General features: G+C 40.7%; 1 protein-coding gene across 1 annotated transcript in view; it reads left to right on the top strand.

The window, feature by feature from the left end:
- The window catches only part of otogl (otogelin-like), a 209,331-nt gene that overhangs the window by 111,994 nt on the left and 73,817 nt on the right, over positions 1-23,520 (top strand). The window contains exons 32-33 of the mRNA XM_059652231.1: positions 13,092-13,370; positions 22,499-22,616. Of these exons, the coding sequence (XP_059508214.1) occupies positions 13,092-13,370; positions 22,499-22,616 (397 nt within the window). The remainder of the gene's footprint in view (positions 1-13,091; positions 13,371-22,498; positions 22,617-23,520) is intronic.

Below are 23,520 nucleotides of genomic sequence, written 5' to 3' on the forward strand. Positions count from 1 at the left end.
CTTAAGGAATCTAAACCGATAGTTCAGTGCAGTATTTACAAAGTTATCAGAAATGCCTTATTTCCAATGACATAATAAAACAAGACTGTATTTCATTGTTGAGGTCATAAATTGTCCAATGGCATTTTGAAGAATGGCATGCAGTTTTCGTGGTCAATATTTATCTGTCAATTCACTTTGCCAAAAATAGACTAACTCAATAATCATTACCTGTTTGTAAGATCTTGTTTTGAGCATGTTATCTTACAAAATCAATTATAAGATTTAATAGTAATTGATTGTTAGCTACTTTGTGATATTTGCAGAGTTTGAAGACTGTGGTATATTTATTCTTATAATTTTAATTATTCTTATTATAATAAATTATTACTCTTATAATTAATTATTACTTACCTGAGGTATCCTTGCTAATTTTGACTTTTTGACAAGTAAATATTAACCATAAATAAACCTTGTCCAAATGTATCCCTCATGACTAAATAGAGATTGCAGCTTTCCATTTCTCATTTATTGCTGCTTGACAATCTAATTTATGAGTTATGGCAGGGAATGGAGAGGAACTGACCTTTGCAAATAAATAATGCTGGACAGAATACTTTAATGACAAAAGAGAGGAAATTCTTGGAAAGACTTCCATCTGGAACATGATTTCTTAATTAAAGCTGAATATGGAAACTGATAACTTCCACTTTGCCCCCTCAACATATATTTCATAGCACCCTGAAGAGACCAAAAGGGCTCCTTAAAGCACCCATACTTTTTAGGTATATTTTGTCCATGCATTGAGGGCATTGCTGGCTTGGCCAGCATTTATTGACCATCTCTAATTGCCCTTGAGAAGGTAGTGGTGAGATTTCTTATTGAAATGCTATGATCCATGTGATGTAGGTACACCCACAGTTTTGTAAATTCCACAAATCCAATAAAGTTCTTTGCTGAGGATGCCACTAGATCTATCTGTCTTCTCCTGAAAGTAATACTATGGGCAGTCAATCTGCCTTACGTCCATTATTTCAGCATTGTCAGAATAAGCTACCTCCTTCATATGTACCAGCTCTTGATACTTCCAATACCATCAACAAAAACTTATACAGAATCTTTAACTTAATGAAACACCTCAAGGGACTTCACAGGGCCACCACAAAACAAAACCTGATGTTGAGCTACATCAAGAGATATTGATCATTTGGTCACACCCCACTAGGTTTTAAGGAGCGTCTTGAATTTGGTGAGGAGAAAGTCATTGAAGGCATGGCTACCAATGAATTGAAACGGGGAACGATTTAAATTAAAGTCAAAATTAAAAGAGTTCAAGGATCACAGACAGTTGAAATACTGGGGGAAATTACAGAAAAACTGAGATATGAGGCCCATAGATGGATTTGAACCCAAGCATAAGAATTTCAAACTCAAGATGTTGCTTGATCATGAATCACTGTATGTCTGTTGGCCAAGAGATGAAAAACATAAGCAAGAAACAAACAGACGGTATTCATTTCAGCCAAGTGAGTTTCTTCTTATATGTCGAAATTGAGCTCTTCATTCAAGAAATATTCTACAAATTTCTCAACATCAAACCTATTTCTTAAAAGACACTTGTTTACTCCTAAACACATTTCTGATTTGTGTAAAATTTTTTTGTATTGGCTAATATATTTGAAAGCAGCATGTGAGACAGAACAGGGTTGCTTGCTCAGTCTGCCAGATTATATAATATCGACACTATAGAACGGGACTATTCAGTGAAACCTGTCTCAGTTTGTGTTCACACTCCACACGAGGTTATTCCCACTCAAATTATCTCTTTCCACATTGACCCTGTGCCTGGCAACTCTTTTCACCTTAAAGTACAATCATCATCTGTATGCTTAAAAATTGTGAAATAGGAATACGGAAGATTCAAAGAAGCCAAGCATATCCTCACTCAATATCAATATGCTTGCAGAAAGTGAAATGTTAACCAGACAGTAACAGAGTAGCTAAGGGATAAGGGATGCAAGCATTTCCTCATCTAAATTATTAATATATTTCGTGAATTGCTGGGGTCTAAACATAATTCCAATGGCAACCCACTACCTACCATTTGGAAAAAAGACCCATTTACACTTACTGGAGACAGAAAAGACTGCAGGTGCTGGAAGCTAGTAAATGTGGAGCTAGAAAAGCACAGCAGGTCAGATAGCATCTGAGGAGCAGGAAAGTCAAAGTTTCAGGTTGGAATCCCCCTTCAGGAGGGAGGGAAGGGGGAGGACAGTCCAGAAATAAATAGAGGGTGGGGGATGCACTGGGTGGAGGGTAGTGCGAAGGAGATATTTGGATGCAGTTAGAGGGTTATTGTAGTTGGTCAGTGGGAAGGGTGGAGTGGTCTGGTGAGTGAGAAGATGGACAGGTGAGGGGAGGAGAGATTTTAAAGCTGGTGAAGTCAGTATTCATGCCACTGGGCTGTAATCTCCCAAGGCAAAATATGAGATATTGTTCCTCAAGTTTGCATTTGGCCCCACTCTGACAGCACAGGAGGCCAAGGATGGACAAATCATCAGGGGAGTGGGAGGGGGAGTCAAAGAGGATGGCAATTCGAAGGTTGGGCTGGTCGGTGCATGCACTACAGGCCACTTCCGCTTCCACTCCCGTGAGTACTCCTTTACACACATACTCACTCCTCCAGCTGCAGTCTCCACCCTGCTCCTAGTTCCAGCTTTACACCCAGCCCTGGCTCCAAGCCCTGACGGGTATTCACCTTGACCCCACCTCTCCCTCACTGAGGCTGAATGGTTAGCCCTCATCAAAGGACTCACCTTCATTCCCCCTGCGCCTGTATGTGAATGCATTCTCCATGCGCCTCGATGTTGAGTTCTTTTTCTGCTGCCTCTTCCACTGCACCTATTTCTTTGAAAAAGAGTCCCACCCACCCTATGATGGCCCCTTCTCCTGTTTCCAGCAAACTCCATCTTCCTGGACACCCCCTCCCAGTCCCCTTCCCTCCCTTGATCTCTTTATCTCCAACTGCCACCGTGACATTAACGCCTGAATATCTCTCCGCCACTCTCCTTCACTCCAATTTCTCCCCATCAGAATGCGCGGCCCTCCATTCCTTTGCTCCAGTGCCAACCTCACCATTTAACCTGCTGACAAGGCAGGGACAGGGTGGTAGCATCACTGAGGACAGAAGCCACCTCTCCAACACCTCCTCCTACCATCCCCTCAATCACAATCCCACTTCTGATCACCAAGCCATCATTACCCAGAGCATCAACAACCTTAACACCCCAGGAGATCTCCCATCCACAGCTTCAAAACTGATCATTTTCCAACCCGGCACCACCCGTTTCTATCACCTACCTGAGATCCATAAACCTGACTGCCCTCGTTGACCCATTGCCTCTGCCTGCTCCTGGCCCCCCAGAGCTCATCTTTTCTTACCACGACTTCATCCTTCCTCCTTTGGCCCAGGAACTCCCCACCTATGTTCAGGGCACAACCCATGCTCTCCACTCTTTCCAAAACTTTCAGTTCCCTGGCTCCCAACACCTCATGTTCACCCATACCCCATGAGGATGGCCTAAAAGCGTTCTGCTTCTCCTGTCCCGTAGGCCCGAGCATCCCCCCCTCCACCGACAGTCTCATTTCCTTAGCGGAACTAGTCCTCACCCTCAACAACTTTTCCTTGATTCCTCCCACTGCCTACAAACCAAAGGGGGTGGCAGTGGGCACCCGCATGGGCCTAAACTGTGCCTGCCTCTTTGTAGGATTCATGGAACTGTCCCTCTTCAACAACTACACCGGTACCATCCCTCACCTCTTCCTCCATCGTATTGATGACTGTATTGGAGGTGCATCATGCTCCCTTGAGGAGCTCCAACAGTTCATCAACTTCACCAACACCTTCCACCACACCTTTAAATTCACCTGGACCATTTATGACACCTCCTTCCCCTTCCTGGACCTCTCTGTCACCAACTCCAGAAACTGACTCACCACTGATATCCATTTCAAACCTATTGATTCCCATAATTACCTTGCCTACACTTTATCTCACCCACCCTCCTGTAAAATTGTAACTCCTACTCACAATTCCTCTGTCCCTGCTCTCAGGATGAGGCATACTACTCTAGGGCTTCCCAGATATCCTCCTACTTCAGGGATTGTAATTTCCCCTCCTCTGTTATCAAGGGCTCCCTTGATTGCATCTCCTTCATTTCTTGCATTTCTGCCCTCAAACCCTCTCCCATCAACAACAATAAGGATTGAGCCCCCTTTGCACCCACAAACCATCCCACCAAACCCCAAATACAACACATCAACCTTTGACATCTGCCACCTACAATCGGACCCCACCACCAAAAAGATATTTCCACCCTGAACCCGTCCACTCTCCGCAGAAACCTTCCACTCCGCATCTCCCTCATCAGCTCCACACTCACCACCAAACCCTCTGCTGCACCTGGTACCTTTCCCTGCAACTGCAGGAGGTGTTACATTTGCCCCCACTCCACTCCTCTCACCTCTGTTGAAGGGTACAAACAATCCTTCCAAATCCAGCAGAGATTCACCTGCACTTCATCTCACCTCATCTACTGTATCTATTGCTCCTGATGTGGTCTCCTGCATATTGGAGAGACCACACGCAGACTCAGGGATCGGTTTGTGGATCAGTGTGCTCTGCAAGCACCAACCAGCTAGCCCTTCCAGTTGCAGTCCACTTTAACACCCCCTCCCACTCCCCTGGTGATGTGTCTGTCCTTGGCCTCTTCTACTATCAGAGTGAGCCAAAAGAAAACTGGGGTAACAACACCTCATATTTTGCCTCTGGAGCTTACAGCCCAATGATCTGAATATTGACTTGACCAGTTTCAAAATCTCTCCTCCCCACCCCTGTCAATCTTCTATCTGTTTGCCCCATGCTTCCTTCTAACCAACCACAATAACCCCCTACCTGCATCCAACTATCTCCATCTCATCTGCCTTCCCCCCAGCACACCCCACCCTCCATTTATTTCTGGACTTCCATCCCCCTGCCCAGTCCTGAAGAAGAATTCCAACCTGGAACGTTAACTTTCCTGCTCTTTAGATGCTGTCTGACCTGCTGTGCTTTTCCAGATTTTTTGACCCATTTATACTTATTGTTAGTTTCCTCTCTGCCAGCCAGTTTTCTATCCACCCTCATTACACTACCCCGGACTCAGGTGCTTTAATTTTCATGTGGGACTTTTCTGAAATCCTTCTGAAAGTCCAAATGAACTACATTCATTGGCTTCTCTTTATCATTCCTGCTTGATATATCTTTGAAGAATTCCTGTAGATTTGTCAAGCATGATTTCTCCTTCATAAGTCCGTTAAGCCATGGTTGAGCCTTAAGTTCAACTCCACTTTCCTACCCAATCCCCATACTCTTTGATTTCTTTAAAGACTAACTTGATTATGCTCAATGAAAGCATCCAGAACTCTTGTAAAGGAGAGAATCATAGAATCCCTATAGTATGAAAGTAGGCCATTTGGCCCTTCAAGTTCACAATGACCTTCTGAAAAGCATTCCACTCAGACCCAACTCCTACCCTTAAACCCTGCATTTTGCATGGCTAATCCACCTAACCTACATACCCCCAGACATTATGGGTAATTTAGCATGGCCAAACCACCTAATCTGTACATCTTTGAATTGTGGGAGGGAACTGGAGCACCTGGAGAAAACCTGCACAAATACAGAATGTTCAACCTCATCTGAGGCTGGAATTGAACCCAGGTCCCTGGCACTGTGAGGCAGCAGGGCCAACCATTGAACCACCATGCCACCCCTCAAAGGTGCAAAAGTCTCTGAATAAGGAGATCTGATGTCAGTCAAAAATGTTGTCCCGGTATCGATGCACTCTAGTTCTAAAAATTATAGTCAGGGGCAACATCTAATTCGCAGCATTTTCCAGCTCTATCATATTCTTAACTGCTAATTTCCTTTACAAAGCTTTGCCCAATGCTGCAAAATAAGCAAAGTCAATAACAATGTCTAATTTAGGGATCAAAGTATGTGGTGAGGTTCTTTCTTCCCCCAGCCCTGTGATCCTGAAATTTGGAACCTGTACAATTAGTGTTCTCTAACTTGTCAATACAGTTTGAAAAGTTTTCTTTATAGTTGCAAAGAAATTAAAGCTTCACCATCATCAGTTTTGAATAGATGTTTTTACAGCGTAACACCCCATTGCCTGCAAACATTTCTGTCCTCTAAATGCAACTAATTAAACCACTCACCACTAATGTAATGATAATGTTTTCATTTCAACCTTCATTGATTTTTATCTTATGAGTTCTCTTAGAAGCAGTGGTTTATGCCATCCTATGATATATCTGACAGCAATCTTTCAGTGGCTCATGCAAGTGACTTCAGTTCATGTAGGGGCCTTAAATGCTGTCAGACTTTATAACAAGTTACATTTGATGCTGTCTTCTTCAGATCTTTACCTGTACATTGGATAATTACCAAGACCATTTTCTTATTTGTTAACTGAAGGAAGCTGAAGTACACTTACCTGGAAATCGGTAACTCAGTGAAAGCAAAAGATGGAAAATCCTTAGTTGGCAGAATGGATCAAAGCAAAGGAACAAATGCCAACTCACACTTATTTTCAGTCCTTATTTAAATTTGTTTCATTGGCTGAAAATGTCATCATGCCTCCTCAAGCAGCTGAGTAATTAACGATGCTGATCATTAGGCTGCTTATCTTGCTAGCAGTGGCTCCTTGCTTGGGGATTGATAGAGGATAGAATGGATTTGAAACACAGTGGGAGTACAAACTTAAATAGCCACCACAGAATTCCGAGCTGTGTAGTGTTAGCATCTGTTTTTCTCATTCATAAACAACTTTACAGAAGAGTCTCACAGCAGACATTGTACCTTCCAAAAGTTAAGGAATTGGTGGCCTAGTGCTGATTTTAAGCAGCTGTCTGGAATGCTTGCAAACCTACCTGCGCCAACGTGATTGCATTGTTATGTGATATTGGACATTTCTGCCCTTCCCCACAACCTGGAGAATTTACTCAGTAAGGATCAATTTCTATCCTAAAGAATGAAACCTGTATACTCTTGGTCTGTACAGAAATGACACACTAATTGGGTCAGACTAGTTTTGTCACATCATGGCTATCATTACATAATCAATGAGAGAATGTTTGTAAGATTAAGTTGATTGTCCCTCCATTTTACTAAGTTCAGGGCATCTAGAATTTCAGCATTTTGAATCTACTGATGAAAAAAATTGCTTATATTTACATTTCTTTTTCATTTCTTTATTAATATGTTCCAATATCGAGTTTTGAGAAGATTTGTAGCTCACGTTGAGGTTCTGGATGTGAGTTTGCTCGCTGAGCTGGAAGGTTAGTTTTCAGACATTTCGTCACCATTCTAGGTAACATCATCAGTGAGCCTCCGATGAAGCGCTGGTGTTATGTCCCGCTTTCTATTTATCTGTTCAGGTTTCGTTGGGTTGCTGATGTCATTTCTTGCGTCGGTGATGTCATTTCCTGTTCTTTTTCTCAGAGGATGGTAGATTGGCTCCAAATCAATGTGTTTGTTGATGGAGTTCCGGTTGGAATGCCATGCTTCTAGGAATTCTCGTGCATGTCTCTGTTTGGCTTGTCCTAGGATTGATGTGTTGTCCCAATCAAAGTGGTGTCCTTCCTCATCTGTATGTAAGGATACGAGTGATAGTGGGTCATGTCGTTTTGCAGCTAGTTGATGTTCATGTATCCTAGTGGCTAGCTTTCTGCCTGTTTGTCCAATGTAGTGTTTGTCACAGTTCTTGTAACGTATTTTGTAGATCATCACTTTGATTGGGACAACACATCCATCCTAGGACAAGCCAAACAGAGACACGCACGAAGCATGGCATTCCAACCGGAACTCCATCAACAAACACATTGATTTGGAGCCAATCTACCATCCTCTGAGAAAAAGAACAGGAAATAACATCACCAACGCAGGAAATGACATCAGCAACCCAAGGAAACCTGAACAGATAAATAGAAAGCGGGACATAACACCAGCACTTTGTCGGAGACTCACTGAGGATGTTACCTAGAATGGTGACAAAACATCTGAAAACTAACCTTCCAGCTCAGCAAGCAAACTCACATCCACATGTTCCAATATATATTACATCATATGCTGGCAAGGAAATATAAAACCAAGCTTTCAAGCACTAATAGTTATGTGGTCTTTTATTTATTCTGTCAATTTATACAAGCGACTTTACAATTGGGAAAATGTATCAAGCAATTATGAATAAATTATTTTTGTGTTTTAATTATAGCACAAGTGAAGGTATTGAATTTAAAAATAATTTTGTGACAAACAGTAGTTTTTGGAAATGTTTAAATAATGCTACTCTGGCACAGAGTAGTTCTGTAAGTTATGTCTCTTACTGTTGTGTTTAACAATATAATCAGATAAGATAGTCAAAATAGAAAAATAAAATCATTGTCATCCTCTCAGAATCTGAGTCGTAAATTTGATTTCTGTAACGTAACCCTGAATGATACTAAAAGCATAAATAAGAAGGAAGTGATTTAAGCTGAGATCAATGTGATAAATTACTGTCTTAAAAAAACTTTAATGAAATGTTTGTGAAGATTTTCAGGATCATCCGTGCAATCTTTTCTCAGCAGCTGTTGGTAATTTATCTTTGTCGGGTATTGAGGATAGGATGAGAAATTAAAATACATTTATAGTGTCTGAGAGAGCTTGTGTGATGCTTTGTTACTTTCAGTGATTCAAGTCAGATAAAGCTGTTTTGCAGTGTTACCTATTCTAATCAACAAGGGTGATTTTAATATTACATTTCCAAATCAAGAAATTCATTATGATGAACTTATTACACTCCTTGTGCATTGATCAGAGTGTGTCTGTCTAAAACATGATATAACTGGGTGTAGCAAGATCCACTTTAGGTACCCTCAACTGGAATCAAACATATCCAGTACAGTTATAGATATAGATCCCTACAGTTTGGAAACAGGGCCTTTGGCCCAACAAGTCCACACTGACCCTTACAGCATCTCACCCAATCCTGTCCTCCTGTAACCCACCTAATTTACACATCCCTGTGTTCTATGGGCAATTTAGCATGGCTAGTCCACCTAACCTGCACATCTTTGGACTGTGGGAGGAAACTGGAGCACCCGGAGGAAACCCATGCAGATATGGGGAGAATGTGCAAACTCCACATGGACAGTCGCCCGAGGGTGGAATCAAATCCACGTCCCTGACGCTGTGAGGTAGCAGTGCTAACCGCTGAGCCACCATGCCACCCCTTCTTATACTATCGTATTGTTTTAGTATTAATCTCAAAAACCCATTATGGCAAGTATGTTTTTTTGTTCCAATTTCCAAGTCAGCTAGCTTAATGAATGAAGTTTATGTTTCTGAAAGCATTTAGAGAACTTCAAAGAGCATCTTAAGACTGAAGAGATAGCATCATCCCTGTTTGTCGTTGAAGCTTTAGATTAAGGCACAAGTAGCCATTACTGTCATTGGATATGCCAGTTCTGTGGCATGTCATAGCCGTAGGTGTCCTTGTACGTGATTGGTTCTTTGCTGAACTTAGTAATGCCTCATTTGAATATAGGTAGATCTGTCAGGTACTGGAGAAGTGATTGATAGCATATTGGCCCATGCAGTCAATCAGAATGTACTACCTATTTATCAGTTTGGCGCAAGTTGCCACTGTTGGTATGCACATAGCATATGAACTGTGAATATGGTACATCTGATGAAAGCTCCCAATATTATGATTTCTTAAACATTCACATGTTTTGGCAGCGGCAGAACAACCTCTGCAAGTATTATGTGCAAAAGTGAAGCACGTTCTCCTCATGCCAGTCTAGGGACTAGTCTCTGTTGACAGGAGGGCTTTGATTACCTCTCTTGCAGCAAGATAATCTTCACATTCCAAATACCTGAGATATAGGAACTTTTGTTGGCAAATAATTGGTGGCAAGATGGTGCTAGGGGCCAAATTAACTTCGTTATTAGAAAGATTCATGAAAATCTTTAATGTCAATTGCTTCTAGCAGGAAATAAAAACAAGAAACATGCATAAAGATGGAGTTTAATTTGGATAAATGTGAGGTATTGCACTTTGGTAAAACAAACAAGGACAGGACTTGTTCAATTAAAAGTCGGGTCTTGGGTGGTGCTGAAGAACAGAGATGTTCAGGTCCATAATTACATATAGACAGGGTGGTTAAGAAGGTGTTTAGCATTCTTGCCTTCATTGCTCTGACCTTTGACTATAGGAGTTGTGCCTTTATGTTAAGGGTGTACTGGATGTTCGTGAGGCCTCTTCTAGAGTATTGTGTCCAGTTCTGGTTGCCGTGTTATAGGAAGGATAATATTAATTGGAGAGGATTCAGAAGAGTTTTACCAGGATGTTACCAGGAATGGAGGGTTTGAGTTTAGGGGACAGCTGGATAGGCTGGGATCTTTCTCACTGGAGTGTGGGAAGTTGAGGGGTGACCTTATAGAGATTTATAAAATCATGAAGGGTACAGATAATGAGGGTGACTGGTGTCTTTTCCCTACGATGGGGGAGATTTCAAGACTAGGAGGCATATTTTTAAGGGGAGAGGAGAAAGTTTTAAAGAATGCATGAGGGGCAATTTTTTTTAAACACAGAGTAGTTTGTCTGTAGAATGAACTTTCAGGGGGAGTAATGGATGTGGTAGTTACAACATCTAGCTGATATCTGGATAAGTGCATTAATAAGAATTGTTTGGAGGGGTATGGGCCAAACGCAGGTAGGTGGGACTAGTTTAGTTTGGGATTATGGTCAGCAGGGGCTTGTTGGACCAAAAAGTCTGTTTCTGTGCTGTATTATTCTATGATTCTATGTTTAATGAAGCACTGAATTACTCTGGCCTTAACTTTGTGATGTCCCTTCCATGATCTTTGATATCCTTATTGTTAGCAATCCCAGATGTTTTCATCATGTGATGTGATTTATGTCAGATAACCTGCAAATCAGAAAGGCTAAAAGTGGCATCAAAGATTGCCAAGTCTCCAAATTAACATCTAATTAAAGTGCTTACTGGTTTGACCCAAATGCCTGCCCATATCTGCTGCTGCCCATCGCACTCTGTGAAAGTTATGGCATTCCAGTAAGACATTTTGCTGCTATCTGGCTCATTGTGTAACAAAATACAGTGAGCAGTGGAAAATTCAGGCCACTTGGTGAGGCTGCTAGTTTTTGTACTGTTGTGTAAAGTAACAACCCCTCATGGGAGATGAGCCAAATACATTTTTCCTTGGAATCGTTGAAGGTAATAGGTGAAGGAGAAAGACATACAACAGCAGGATGGGAAGGCTTCGATAAAGTATAAACACTGCATAGACTAGTTGGTATGATATTGGTTTTGTTTTATGGATTTGATGTAACCCTATGTAAATTGTGTGGGGTTTATAATATTCAGTGTTTTAGCATGTTGTACTTGTGGCACAGTGGTAGTATTCCTAGATAACAAAGTGTGGACCTGGATGAACACAGCAGGACAAGCAGCATCTCAGGAGCACAAGTAGTATTCCTATCTCTGATTCAGGAGGTCTAGGTTCAAGTTCCACCTGCAGCAGAGGTCTGAACAGGCTGTTTAGAAAATGTAACCACACAACAGATCCGGTCAAAATGAGATATTCTAATTTACTTAAGCCAGGGCTTGAAAAATGGTGAGGTTTCCCTTCTTTTCACCTGAGGAGTCAATGGTGAATGCAATGCAACTCATAATGTCTGCTCCACAGCCAGTTAATGCTCCAAGGAGCTCTCTAGTTCCAGAACAACCAGAAGTTTCAGAGATAGGGCTGGGTCCTGACACTAAGTGTCAAGAGTCCATAACCATGTAAATGTCAGAATGCTAGGACAAGAAAGGGAAGTAAACATTAGGGTTGTGTGGCTCGGGTGGTGTGTGGATGTTGGTAGAGAGGCCAGAATGGGGAAGGATCATCCACAGGGGACGGACCTGCAGGAGGAAGTGTGACCAATGTTGGAGGACTGTTGATGGAGACCCCTGCCCCTTCTCTCAGGTATGAGCAAGGTCCTTTTCTGGGAACCCTCCATGCTTGACTTTCTCCTAAAAATTAAGGTGGGGCCTGAAACAGCCTGTCAGTAGTCATTGCTTGGTCACTTAAAGGTCTCAATTAGGGCAAAAGCAATTGAATGGGCTGGCGTTATTTCAAAGTGAACGGAAGTATAAAAATAGGGTGGTCTTGTGAAAACTATACAAGGCATTGGTCAGATCACAGTTAGAATCCTATAAACAGTTTTGCTCTCCTCATTGAATGAAAGAGATACTGCTTTTGGATGTAGTCCTGAGAAGGTTCACGAGGTTGATTCTGAATATGGAATGAGTTTGTAATGAGGACGAGTTAGGTTGCTCGAGCCTAAAATCATTGGCATTTAGAAGAGTGAGAGGACAGCTATTGAAACATATAATATTCTTAGGCAACTTCACAGGGTAGATGCTGAAAGTTTGTTTTCCTTTGTAGGAGACACCAAGACTCCAGGGCCAAGGCCATCATCTCAGAGTAAGAGATCACACATTTATGACTGAGATGTGGAATTTCTTTCATTGAAATGATAGTGAATCTGTGAAATTTTGTTAATCACACACAGCTATTGAGACTGGGTTACTAACTGTAATTAAGGCTGAGATGGATTTTTAATCATTTAGGGGTTCAAGCATTATGGAGATAAGGCAGGGAATTACAGCAAGGATTATTGGATCAGCCATGATTTCATTGAATGCCATAGCACACTCAGTGGGCTGAATGACCTACTTCTGCTCTTCCATTTCATGGCTTAGGTCTTGCTTGTGCCAATGTAAAATTGTGGAGAGGTTGGGGCAGGTGGCAGCCCAATGGAAGGGTGATAGAGGGAATTTGAGCTCCGAGTATATTTGCAACTATAATACTGAATTCTTAATCACACTTTTAACACAAAATATATTTATATTTATATTCATGGGCAACATTTTATGTGGTGCATTAAACATTTCCCTAATAATTTTACAGTTGAAGTAAGCCATAAATTGATTTATGCCTTGTTATAATATTACAGAATTGCCTGTTGTTTCGCTTGAGTCTGCTGAAAGACCCAATTACTTCATACATGTTGGTGAAGATGACAATCTTCGCTTAGAGAAATGGGAAGACAATCAACGGTTCCTCAAGGATGCTTCATTTATCCATCACAAAAGCACCTGGATCCCAGGCTATAGTACATTTGAACTCTACAGCAGGAAGGGCTTTTTTATCACTCTGACAGCATCAGCTGTGAAAACAGTTCAGTATGATTATTCTGAATCATTTAAACTTTCAAGCAGCTTTAGAATTGAAGGTAAGAGACCAAAGGTGTATTTGATTCACTGCATCTGAACAAAAACACTTGCAAGATTTTAAAGAAATAGCCATGTCTTTGGAAGACATTCTGAAGATTTTTTTTAACAGGGTTTTGCATCCTTGGAGCCACGTGTTTACAGAGGACCCTAGAGAATATTACTGGGGATTGGGACCATATATGGGCCCTGAACCTGATGGTGTCTAAGGTTTACCAGGCTGTGAGATTGTCCCAGAGCTGACCAAAGAAAGGGCTGCTTTGGAAGGTCCATCCACATAGAAGTGACAGGCAGGCTGCATAGATAGTGGATAAATAAGACCACCTGAGGTTTTAAACTGCCCCAAACAGAGAGTTGGGCACTGCCTATGTCAGTAGGTGTTTCCCTTCACAAGATGGTCTGTGACTGCATAAGTAAGGCATGGCACTTGCATATTTGGTGAAAGGTGAGGTGACCCTACTGGCCTCTTGCTGCCTCCAGGCTGGGCTTCAGGCAGAACCACGCAGACCCTAGCAACATCACCAATTTTCCTTTGAGTGGGCACTTTTAGGTGTGGCCTTGATATGGAATAAAATTAATTACGACAGAGGGCTTGAAGGTTGGGTGTAGAGTGACTTTGGTGTTTTCTATATCCATGTGTAAATGACACCCATAATTATGTGACCATTTAAGCCCAAGTACCTATTTGCATCAAGCTTCCAGCTGTGTGTAAGCACAAATGCTAAGGGAATCCTCAGTTTTGTGGTTTATTGAAACATAGAGGAGACATTAACAATCAGTAGATATTATGTACTATTTTTGAACAAATTTAGTAATGTATATTGTAGAGCCAGTTTCACTAGGCTTTACCAATTCGTATTCTTTCAAGGCAACACAAAAAATAATTCTTATACGGTACAGACCTGAGTTTTGCTGTTATATTAACGACCACTTTAAGACTATCAATATCACAATACAGCTTAATAAAAACTGAAAAAACTGCATATGCTGCAGTTCAGGATCAAAAACAGAATTTGCCGGAAAAGCTCAGCAGATCTGGTAGCATCTGTGAAGAAAAAAACAGAGCTAATGTTGTGGGTCCAGTGACCCTTCCTCAAAACATAGCTTGGTCACAAAATAGCTTGCTGACTCTTGCTAAAGCTACATAATGTAAGTAGCAGTCTGCAGACCAAAAACTTGTCTAAGTATTGTGTCCCTTTTGAATTAATCAGTAGTTTCCAGATAAAATTTTCATGAAAACACCTTGATCCATCCCTTTTCTCTGATTGCTCCTGTTTGGAATTTGGCATTCCTGCTTTTGCCCTGAAGAGTGCAAGACAAAACCTTTCAACAGCATATCACTTTCTCTCAGCAATACTCAATGATTTATGCCAATTATGCCATAACAAAAATTCAGCTAAGAACATCCATCTTTCCTACAGGCCAGAATTCTGAGTTCAAAGATTTGTATGAATCAATGTTTGCTGAATTGTTTGGCCACAGAAATATCAAAACAGAGTCTAATTCTTGCTCGGTGACTGTACTTGCAAATTTTACAGCAGTTATTAATAGGTTGTGATCAGAGGAGGGAGACTGAAACCAATTGTAGCAACTCCCACTGTTGCATAGTTGATGTCAGCTAACTCGGCATTGATCAGTGATACAACCTTAAACTCTCTTGACTGTCCATCTCAGTGTCACAACAAATTACACATTTAAGTACTGAGGCAGTTCTTGAATGTCACAAAACCAAAATATGAATGAATAAGCATATGCTACTGACAGAAAATACTTCATTTATTAGATTAAAATTTAACATTCAATATGTAGAGTTAATTTAACTGTAATTACCTGTTGATTAGTGCTGTTGGCTGTAGAGAAATCATACCAAATGTATCTTAAGCAATTTCTAACAAAATGTGTGAATTTTATCTGGAAAAGTACTTGCAAAATGTGTAATCATACATTTTTAGTGAGTACAGAAGTTGAAAAATAAAACCCCCCAACTTATAGTAGGCTATTAATGTTCATTGTATTAACTTTACATCTTTAAAAGTATCAATAAACATTTTTATTTAATACAGTACTATATTCCAAATCTGTGCACTGGTATGTGTTTAGTATTGTAGCATTACTGCTAGCTGATTGCTTTGATCAGCACTTCCAGATCATTCTGCAAAGTTCCTGTTTATTTTTTCTTATTGAATTGAAATCTATTATTTTCATCAAATCTTTGTCTGTTTTAAATGCCAAAAGAGAGTACCACATTTTAAAAAAAAATTTCACATTCTTTAGCATTTGTTTGTAAGTTGATCCAGCCTTCAGCATATTACTTGCTATCTTAGAAATTGCATGTTGCAAAAATAGATTTCAGGTGAGAGACAGAAAATTGCATGAACTAGCTGTCATTAGGACTTAACGATGGCAAAGGTTAAAGTTCCAGATTATGTCATTTCTTTTCCGTGACCTTGGATGCCGTAGACATTGCTAACATTCTGATCAATAGATATATGTTTTGAAGAGAGAGGAAACTATATGTTTTAATTCTTATTTACCAAAAAAACCAAAACTAATGTACATGCCACTTCAACTGATGTCTGAGTATTCTTGTTAATGTATGACCTTCAAATGGCAATTACTTTCCATTTCCTAGGGATGGAGAGGTTGTTACCCTTGCTCTCCTTTGACCAACTTATAGTATTAGAATTTAATCCGACATGAAGTATAATAAACGCTGTAAAGCAATTACTGGCATTAGCATCTAGTAATTAGATATTGCCATATAAAATAATGTGTTTCCTTATTGTGAAAATTTAATTGGGCAGTGGACTGTGTGCATTTTCAATGGCAACTAAATAATCCTGAAGTGTTGGAATGTAATAGGAGATACATTACGTGCCAGAGATATTGTGCTGAAACTAAAACTGGTAAAACAGAGCCAACTGAAAACTGTTGGAACAATGCTCTCTTCAAGGCCATTTTGCTGCACAGATTTAGCCCTTGAATTTTACTCATGACCCTCTGCATATAAAGAGTCAGCTAATACTCTAAAGGGGAAAAGGTTGTGCTGTTCACGGAAGTAGCCTGTAACCATATCTTCTCACTGGCACAGCTGTCTACATAGTGGGATAAGGGAAATATTTCACTGTCCCTGATTCAGAAAGTGCAACATTTACCGCTAATAAAATCAAGTAACACTGGTACTTTGGTTTATTGAACGATTTTATTTTGTTATCTTCTGAGCTTTTGCTATTTGCACAATGTTGCATTTCCAAAATGATCAAAAAGTATGTTTCAGTGAAATGCACTTACTCATCTGTAGAACAGTTTAGAATGAGGACAGATAATTAACCAGTCAGTTGATATTGTGCAATTCACTTGGGTTTCTAATCTTAAGAAGATTTAAAAAAAACTTCTATTTATGAAGGCAAGAATACTTTAGAATAAGATTTCATATGTGTGCTTTTACTTGGTACCATAATGCAGTTCATATATAGAGAAGAGGCATTAACTTTAACCAATATTGATCGCACATTAGACTCAAAGATTATGCAAGAACTCCTGAGTATTGTAACAACTGTGTGGCAACAGAAGTACTAATGGCAGTTTCCAAAATATCACATTACCTCTACTCTTGCCCTTTTGCGTTACTGGCAGTAAAAAATGTTCTTGAGGTCACCTGCAGACAGATTTAATTCCTGACTTCAACAGCTGAAGGAACAAATGCATTTAGGTTCTTCAGTCTTTTTTCTCATGTATGTCATATAAAATCTTTTATTGAAGCAACATTTTTCATTAGACTGAAAATTGTGAATTCAGATTTTCTTGTTTATTTTGATATTGTTAACACACCTAGAGCACTACGTTACATCTGAAGGAGCTGAGGAAGTAATTGGAGCAGTCTTTTTCATAGATAAAACAACCAGGCATACAATGAGATTATATAAGTCCATAGGTGGCGCGCTAAAAAGGAAGGAGTGAAGGGCAGCAGCTTTTTTATCCACTGACCAGAGGTGGGCATGCAATGAAGCAATTAAAGGGGCTAATTCAAGACATTGTCTCAGGTGTAAAGCATTTTGCTAGCAGTGGACCATCCCTCTGCCACTTAGGGAGGTCACCACTGCAGGGAAGCAATCTCCCAACAGTTTCCTGGGCTGAGACTGGGGCTCAGTAATGATCATATTCAAAGGGTTGTGGTCCAAGGAGGGGAGGTCTCCAGTGGCAAGATTGTTACTGTGTACCTGATGATTCTCAAACATTTCACTTTGCATCAAATAAGGCCACACTTCAGCACTAGCAAGTCTGTAAAAACTTTGCTGAAACAGAAAAGCTGCCAATACTTGGATGGTATTGGCTGCATGAAGAGCTGGTCTGCCATCCTTCACTGGATGACATGCCTGGTGATAGCCTCTTAACTGGGGACTGCTGGGAAGAGGAAAATTTTTTCACACCCACTCCATCAAGATGATTCAGGATCTCAAGCACTTCAACAAGTCACTCCTCACTCTTCTAAATTCCAATGGAAACAGCTCCAGTGTGCCCAACGCTCTCATTTTATGCATCATTCTAGTGAATCTCTTCTGGACTGGCTCCTAACATATTTACCTCCCTCTTTAGATGAGGAGACTAAAACTGCACATAGTTTTGAGACATGGTCATGTTAATCCCCTGTATCACTGATGCGTAATATCGTTACTTTTAAGGTGAATTTTTCTTCTAATAAAGGAGATCTTCCCATCAATTTTCTTGGTGATGTGCTGTATCTGCGTACTAATGTTTTGTGATTCGTAGACAAAAATACCTAGATCCATCTGCACCTCAGAATTTTGTAGTTGTTTTCTATTTAGATAAGACTTTCTTTTTCAATCTTCCTATCAAAGTGAACAACCACATGTTCTTCCACATTATATACACTGCATGAGCCAAATTTTTGCCCAATAACTAAACCTGTCTATCCTTCTGCAACCTCTTTATGTCTTCACAGCATATTGTTCTACCAGTCTTTGTGATAACTGCCAGTTGAACTATAGAACCTTCTCTTGTAATTTTTAAGTCATTAATGTAAGTTGTAAAAAGTTGAGACCCCTGCCCAAGTCCCCATGGGGCTCCAATTGTTACATCAAACAGTCAAAAGATGTATTGATATATGTTTTCTCCCCCATTAGCCAATCAACTCTCCATGCTAATATGTTAACACCTAAACCATGCATTCTAGCGAGTTTTGAGAATATTTGTAGCTCAGGTTGAGGTTCTGGATGTGAGTTTGCTTGCTGAGCTGGAAGGTTAGTTTTCAGACGTTTCGTCACCATTCTAGGTAACATCATCAGTGAGCCTCCGACGAAGCGCTGGTGTTATGTCCCGCTTTCTATTTATCTGGTTAGGTTTCCTTGGGTTGGTGATGTTTTTCCTGATCTTTTTCTCAGAGGATGGTAGATTGGCTCCAAATCAATGTTTTTGTTGATGGAGTTCCGGTTGGAATGCCATGCTTCTAGGAATTCTCGTGCATGTCTCTGTTTGGCTTGTCCTAGGATGGATGTGTTGTCCTAATCAAAGTGGTGTCCTTCCTTATCTGTATGTAAGGATACGAGTGATAGTGGGTCATGTCGTTTTGTGGCTAGTTGATGTTCATGTATCCTGGTGGCTAGCTTTTCTGGATACATGAACATCAACTAGCCACAAAACGACATGACCCACTATCACTCGTATCCTTACATACAGACAAGGAAGGATAATAAAATGTGAGGCTGGATGAACACAGCAGGCCAAGCAGCATCTCAGGAGCACAAAAGCTGACGTTTCGGGCCTAGACCCTTCATCAGAGATAAGGAAGGACACCACTTTGATTGGGACAACACATCCATCCTAGGGCAAGCCAAACAGAGACATGCACGAGAATTCCTAGAAGCATGGCATTCCAACCGGAACTCCATCAACAAACACATTGATTTGGAGCCAATCTACCATCCCCTGAGAAAAAGAACAGGAAATGACAGCACCAACCCAAGGAAACCTAACCAGATAAATAGAAAGCGGGACATAACACCAGCACTTTGTCGGAGGCTCACTGATGATGTTACCTAGAATAGTGACAAAACGTCTGAAAACTAACCTTCCAGCTCAGCGAGCAAACTCACATCCAGAACCATGTATTCTATCCCACATATGAAAAATATTCAGCCTGGAGTCTGGTTACTAGTGGTGTGCCTCAACGATCTGTTTTGGGACCACTGCTGTTTGTCATTTTCATAAATGACTTGGACGCAGGCATAAGTGGATGTGTTAGTAAGTTTGTAGATGACACTAATGTCGGTGGAGTGGTGGACAGTGTGGAAGAATGTTGCAGGGAGACTTGGATAAACTGCAGAATTGGGCTGAAAGGTGGCAAATGGAGTTCAATGCAGATAAATGTGAGGTGATTCACTTTGGGAAGAATAATAGGAAGGCAGAATACTGGGTCAATGGAAAGATTCTTGGTAGTGTGGATGTGCAGAGGGATCTTGGTGTCCATGTACATAGATCCCTGAAAGTTGCCACCCAGGTTGATAGTACTATTAAGAAGTCATACGGTGTGTTAGGTTTTATTGGTAGAGGGATTGAGTTCCGGAGCCGTGATGTCATGCTGCAACTGTACAAAACACTAGTGCGGCCTCACTTGGAATATTGCGTGAAGTTCTGGTCGCCCCATTACAGGAAGGATGTGGAAGCATTGGAAAAAGGTGCAGAGGAGATTTACCAGGATGTTGCCTGGTCTGGAGCGAAGGTCTCATGAAGAAAGGCTGAGGTAAACGGATCTGTTCTCATTGGAGAGAAGAAGGCTAAGAGGGGATTTAATAGAGACATACAAGATGATCAGAGGATTAGACAGGGTGGACAGTGAGAGTCTTTTTCCTAGGATGATGACGTCGGCTTATATGAGGGGGCATAGCTGCAAATTGAGGGGTGATAGAATTAAGATAGATGTCAGAGGCAAGTTCTTTAGTCAGAGAGTGGTAAGGGTGTGGAATGCCCTGCCTGCCAATGTAGTTAACTCAGCTACATTAGGGGCATTTAAACAGCCCTTGGATAAGCATATGGATAATGATGGGATAGTGTAGGGGGATGGGCTTAGATTAGTTCACAGGTCGGCGCAACATCGAGGGCTGAAGGGCCTGTTCTGTGCTGTATTGTTCTAAGTTCTATGTATTTTTATTTTCAGCAGTAACTTTTGATTGGACACCTTACAAATACCTTTTGAAAATATAAATGCATTATGTCTACAGGCTCCCTTTATCTACAACAAATAACTCCTCCAAAGAATTCTAATTAATTAGATAAACATGAATTCCCTTTGACAAAATCATTCTGACCCAATTTTGAGAATTCTTTTACTTACCCAGCAATAATCTCTTTAATGATTGATTCTAAGCACACATGAATTCTTAATTAATGCCCACCATTTATTCAATTACACACCTAATACATTTATTGACTTCCTCGGTGATGTCACCTTTGTTTTTTATGACACACACCTACCCAATTGTAATTTTAGAAGTCAGGCAATATTTCCTGTTCCCATTTACAGTTTTATTCCTGGAACCTCCAAAATCCATCCTTGGACCTCTTGTTTTCTTTGTTTACATACTTGTTGGGTAATATAACCTTCTTATTTATCCCATCTCCTCCCCACTTCCCAGTCTTTTAAAACCACATCTATTGAAGATTTTAGTCAATCTGACTTAATACCTTTTCCTTTAGCTTATCATTCATGTTTTATTAGTTTTATTGATTCTCTGAAACTCTTTGGGATTTCTTATAACTAAAGGCACATTATGGGTTGAACTTACTGGTTGCAGCAGTGGCCCAATATATGGGGGAGTTGCGATGGGAGCAGCCCTGTTCCAGACATTTTTGGAAGGTCGATTGTGCCCTTGGCCATCAGACAGTTCTGGCATCACTCTACCATCAGGCATTTGCCTTCCGTTGGGAATTCTGTTCCTTCAAGGAGTAGTAACCACTGCTTGAACCTTGATTCAGACCAACCATTATGGAAGAATGCTCAGAATTTGTGGCGTTTATCTTGGCCAGTCAGGCAGGACACAACAAGAGTGGGAAGGGGTGGCATTGTTGTTGGGGGGAAGGGAGGAGTTCTCATCAATGGGAACAGCTCTTGTCTCTGGTGAAGCCTCACTTCCCCAAACCCACAGGGAGGCCACCAGCTTTTAAAAGCCAGCCTGCTCATACGGCATACGGCCTGCTCACCACGGGTAGAATATTAATGGTGAAGGGACAAGTGGAATTTTCCACTTTGATGCCTTGTCTTGCAGGTAGGAGTGAGGTCCTTGACTTTTTCTGCACTGATTTGTTTTTTGCAGTGTGCTGGGGAGATGAAGGACATTATTCCCCCCACCTTTTCCTCCAATTATAGAGTGCCCCTCCAACACCCACACACACTACTTTAGAGCCTATCCCCAATTAAGGATTGGGTTAAATTCTGCCCTATAATTGTAATTTGTTATACTTGGTGAACTTCTGAACCTGGTAGTTGTATTCATTTTTGATGTCCAACTTAGAGAACATTCCTCAACCAAGGTGAGCTCTCTCACTCTTTCTGAATTACATTGTAGTCCCCAGATTAGACACTTGGCTGTAAATATGTTTTTGAAGGAGTACTTCCTATCAACTCACTAGCCTCAGGAGTCCGTACGCTGTCCTTAATTAAATGGTTGGCATGTCTGACACTGATTGGATATGATGAGATGTCAGGCTCTGAACATCCATTAAAAATTCAGGTCCTTGGATGCTTAGGAGACAGGGCCTTTGAGAAATCTAGTAAGTAACATAATTATACCATCGTATTTCTTTTAAAACGTAAGACCTGACATGAGGAAAGATAAAACGACCACCTTCCGACTCAATCCTATGTGTTGCTTATCAGGCACAGAACTGGTTTTTCTTTATATTACTCAATACGCCACCCTGTCTGCTGCATTCAAATCTCGTTTCCAGATTACTAGGGTATTTCCAGTGACTGCATTTTAACAAAGTGTGAGATTTTATTATTTTTCAGCAATTTGTTTTGCATGAAGTAAAATGTCATTGGGTAGCTTCTTCAATTTTTAAAGTATTGAACGAAACCCAGGTTTATGCAATATATTTTGTCATTTTCTTACAGAAGGCAGCATGGTTATACCATACAGGACAATGTGTGAATATAGATATGAGGCCTGCGCCAGTCCTTGCATCAAAACATGCAGTGACCCTCATGCAATAGCCTGCAAGTTTTTGTCACCGTAAGTGTCCGTGGATTTCATACCTGTAACAAAAGTAGGAGTTAATAATTTTTATTTGTTCTTGCATAATTGAATATAATATAAAACACAGCCTTTATTTTGTTTATTGATGTATTTATATCTGCAGGTTATTTTGAAAACATAACCTGTATTGCAGGATGCATGTTTCAATAATCAGGGTAACGGGGAGCATCCTTTGTGAGCAGGATTGTGACTCCCACATGTTATGATACTTCTTGGTGTCAAGGCAGGGACCATCACAAATGGAATGGATGTTGGAGACAACCATTGTGGCCCAAATTGGGATCAACAACAGAGGAACAACAGGGTGTCCTGCTTTAGGTAGCTGTAGGATTCTGAATTAGAGAACTGGAAACCAAGGCTTGTAATCTCTGGAGTATTACCCAAGCCATGCGGAAATTATCATTAGGATAAACAGATTAAAGAGGAGGCCACATGACTGAACGGATTGTAGGAAAGTGGGGTTCCATTTCATGAAAAGCTGGTAGCAGTATGTGACCTGTACCATTGGGATAGGTTCTACCCGAACCTGGTAAGTAAGGTAGCCTGAAGGACTTTAAAAGGTAGTCATGATGTGAAGGTGCTGGCATTGGACTAGGTGGACAAAGTCAGAATTTATACTGTATCGGGTTATAGTCCAATGGGTTTGTCAAAATCACAAACTTTTACAGGACTGCTGTTTTGTCAAGTGAAGTGGAGGGAAGCGTACAGTCACAGAATTCATTGGCAGAGAGATAATTCCAGGTAATTAAGAGTGTTGAAAGATAGTGCAAATGGTATAAATGGAGTGTCAGCAGGCTGAATAACAACCTTTTGCAGGTGATCAAAATGTCAAACAGTGTGAGTAAAGTGTTAATAGCTGAATAGCTAATGAAAGGATGAA

Source organism: Stegostoma tigrinum, chromosome 18 (genome assembly GCF_030684315.1).
Source record: "Stegostoma tigrinum isolate sSteTig4 chromosome 18, sSteTig4.hap1, whole genome shotgun sequence".
NCBI classification, from domain to species: domain Eukaryota; kingdom Metazoa; phylum Chordata; class Chondrichthyes; order Orectolobiformes; family Stegostomatidae; genus Stegostoma; species Stegostoma tigrinum.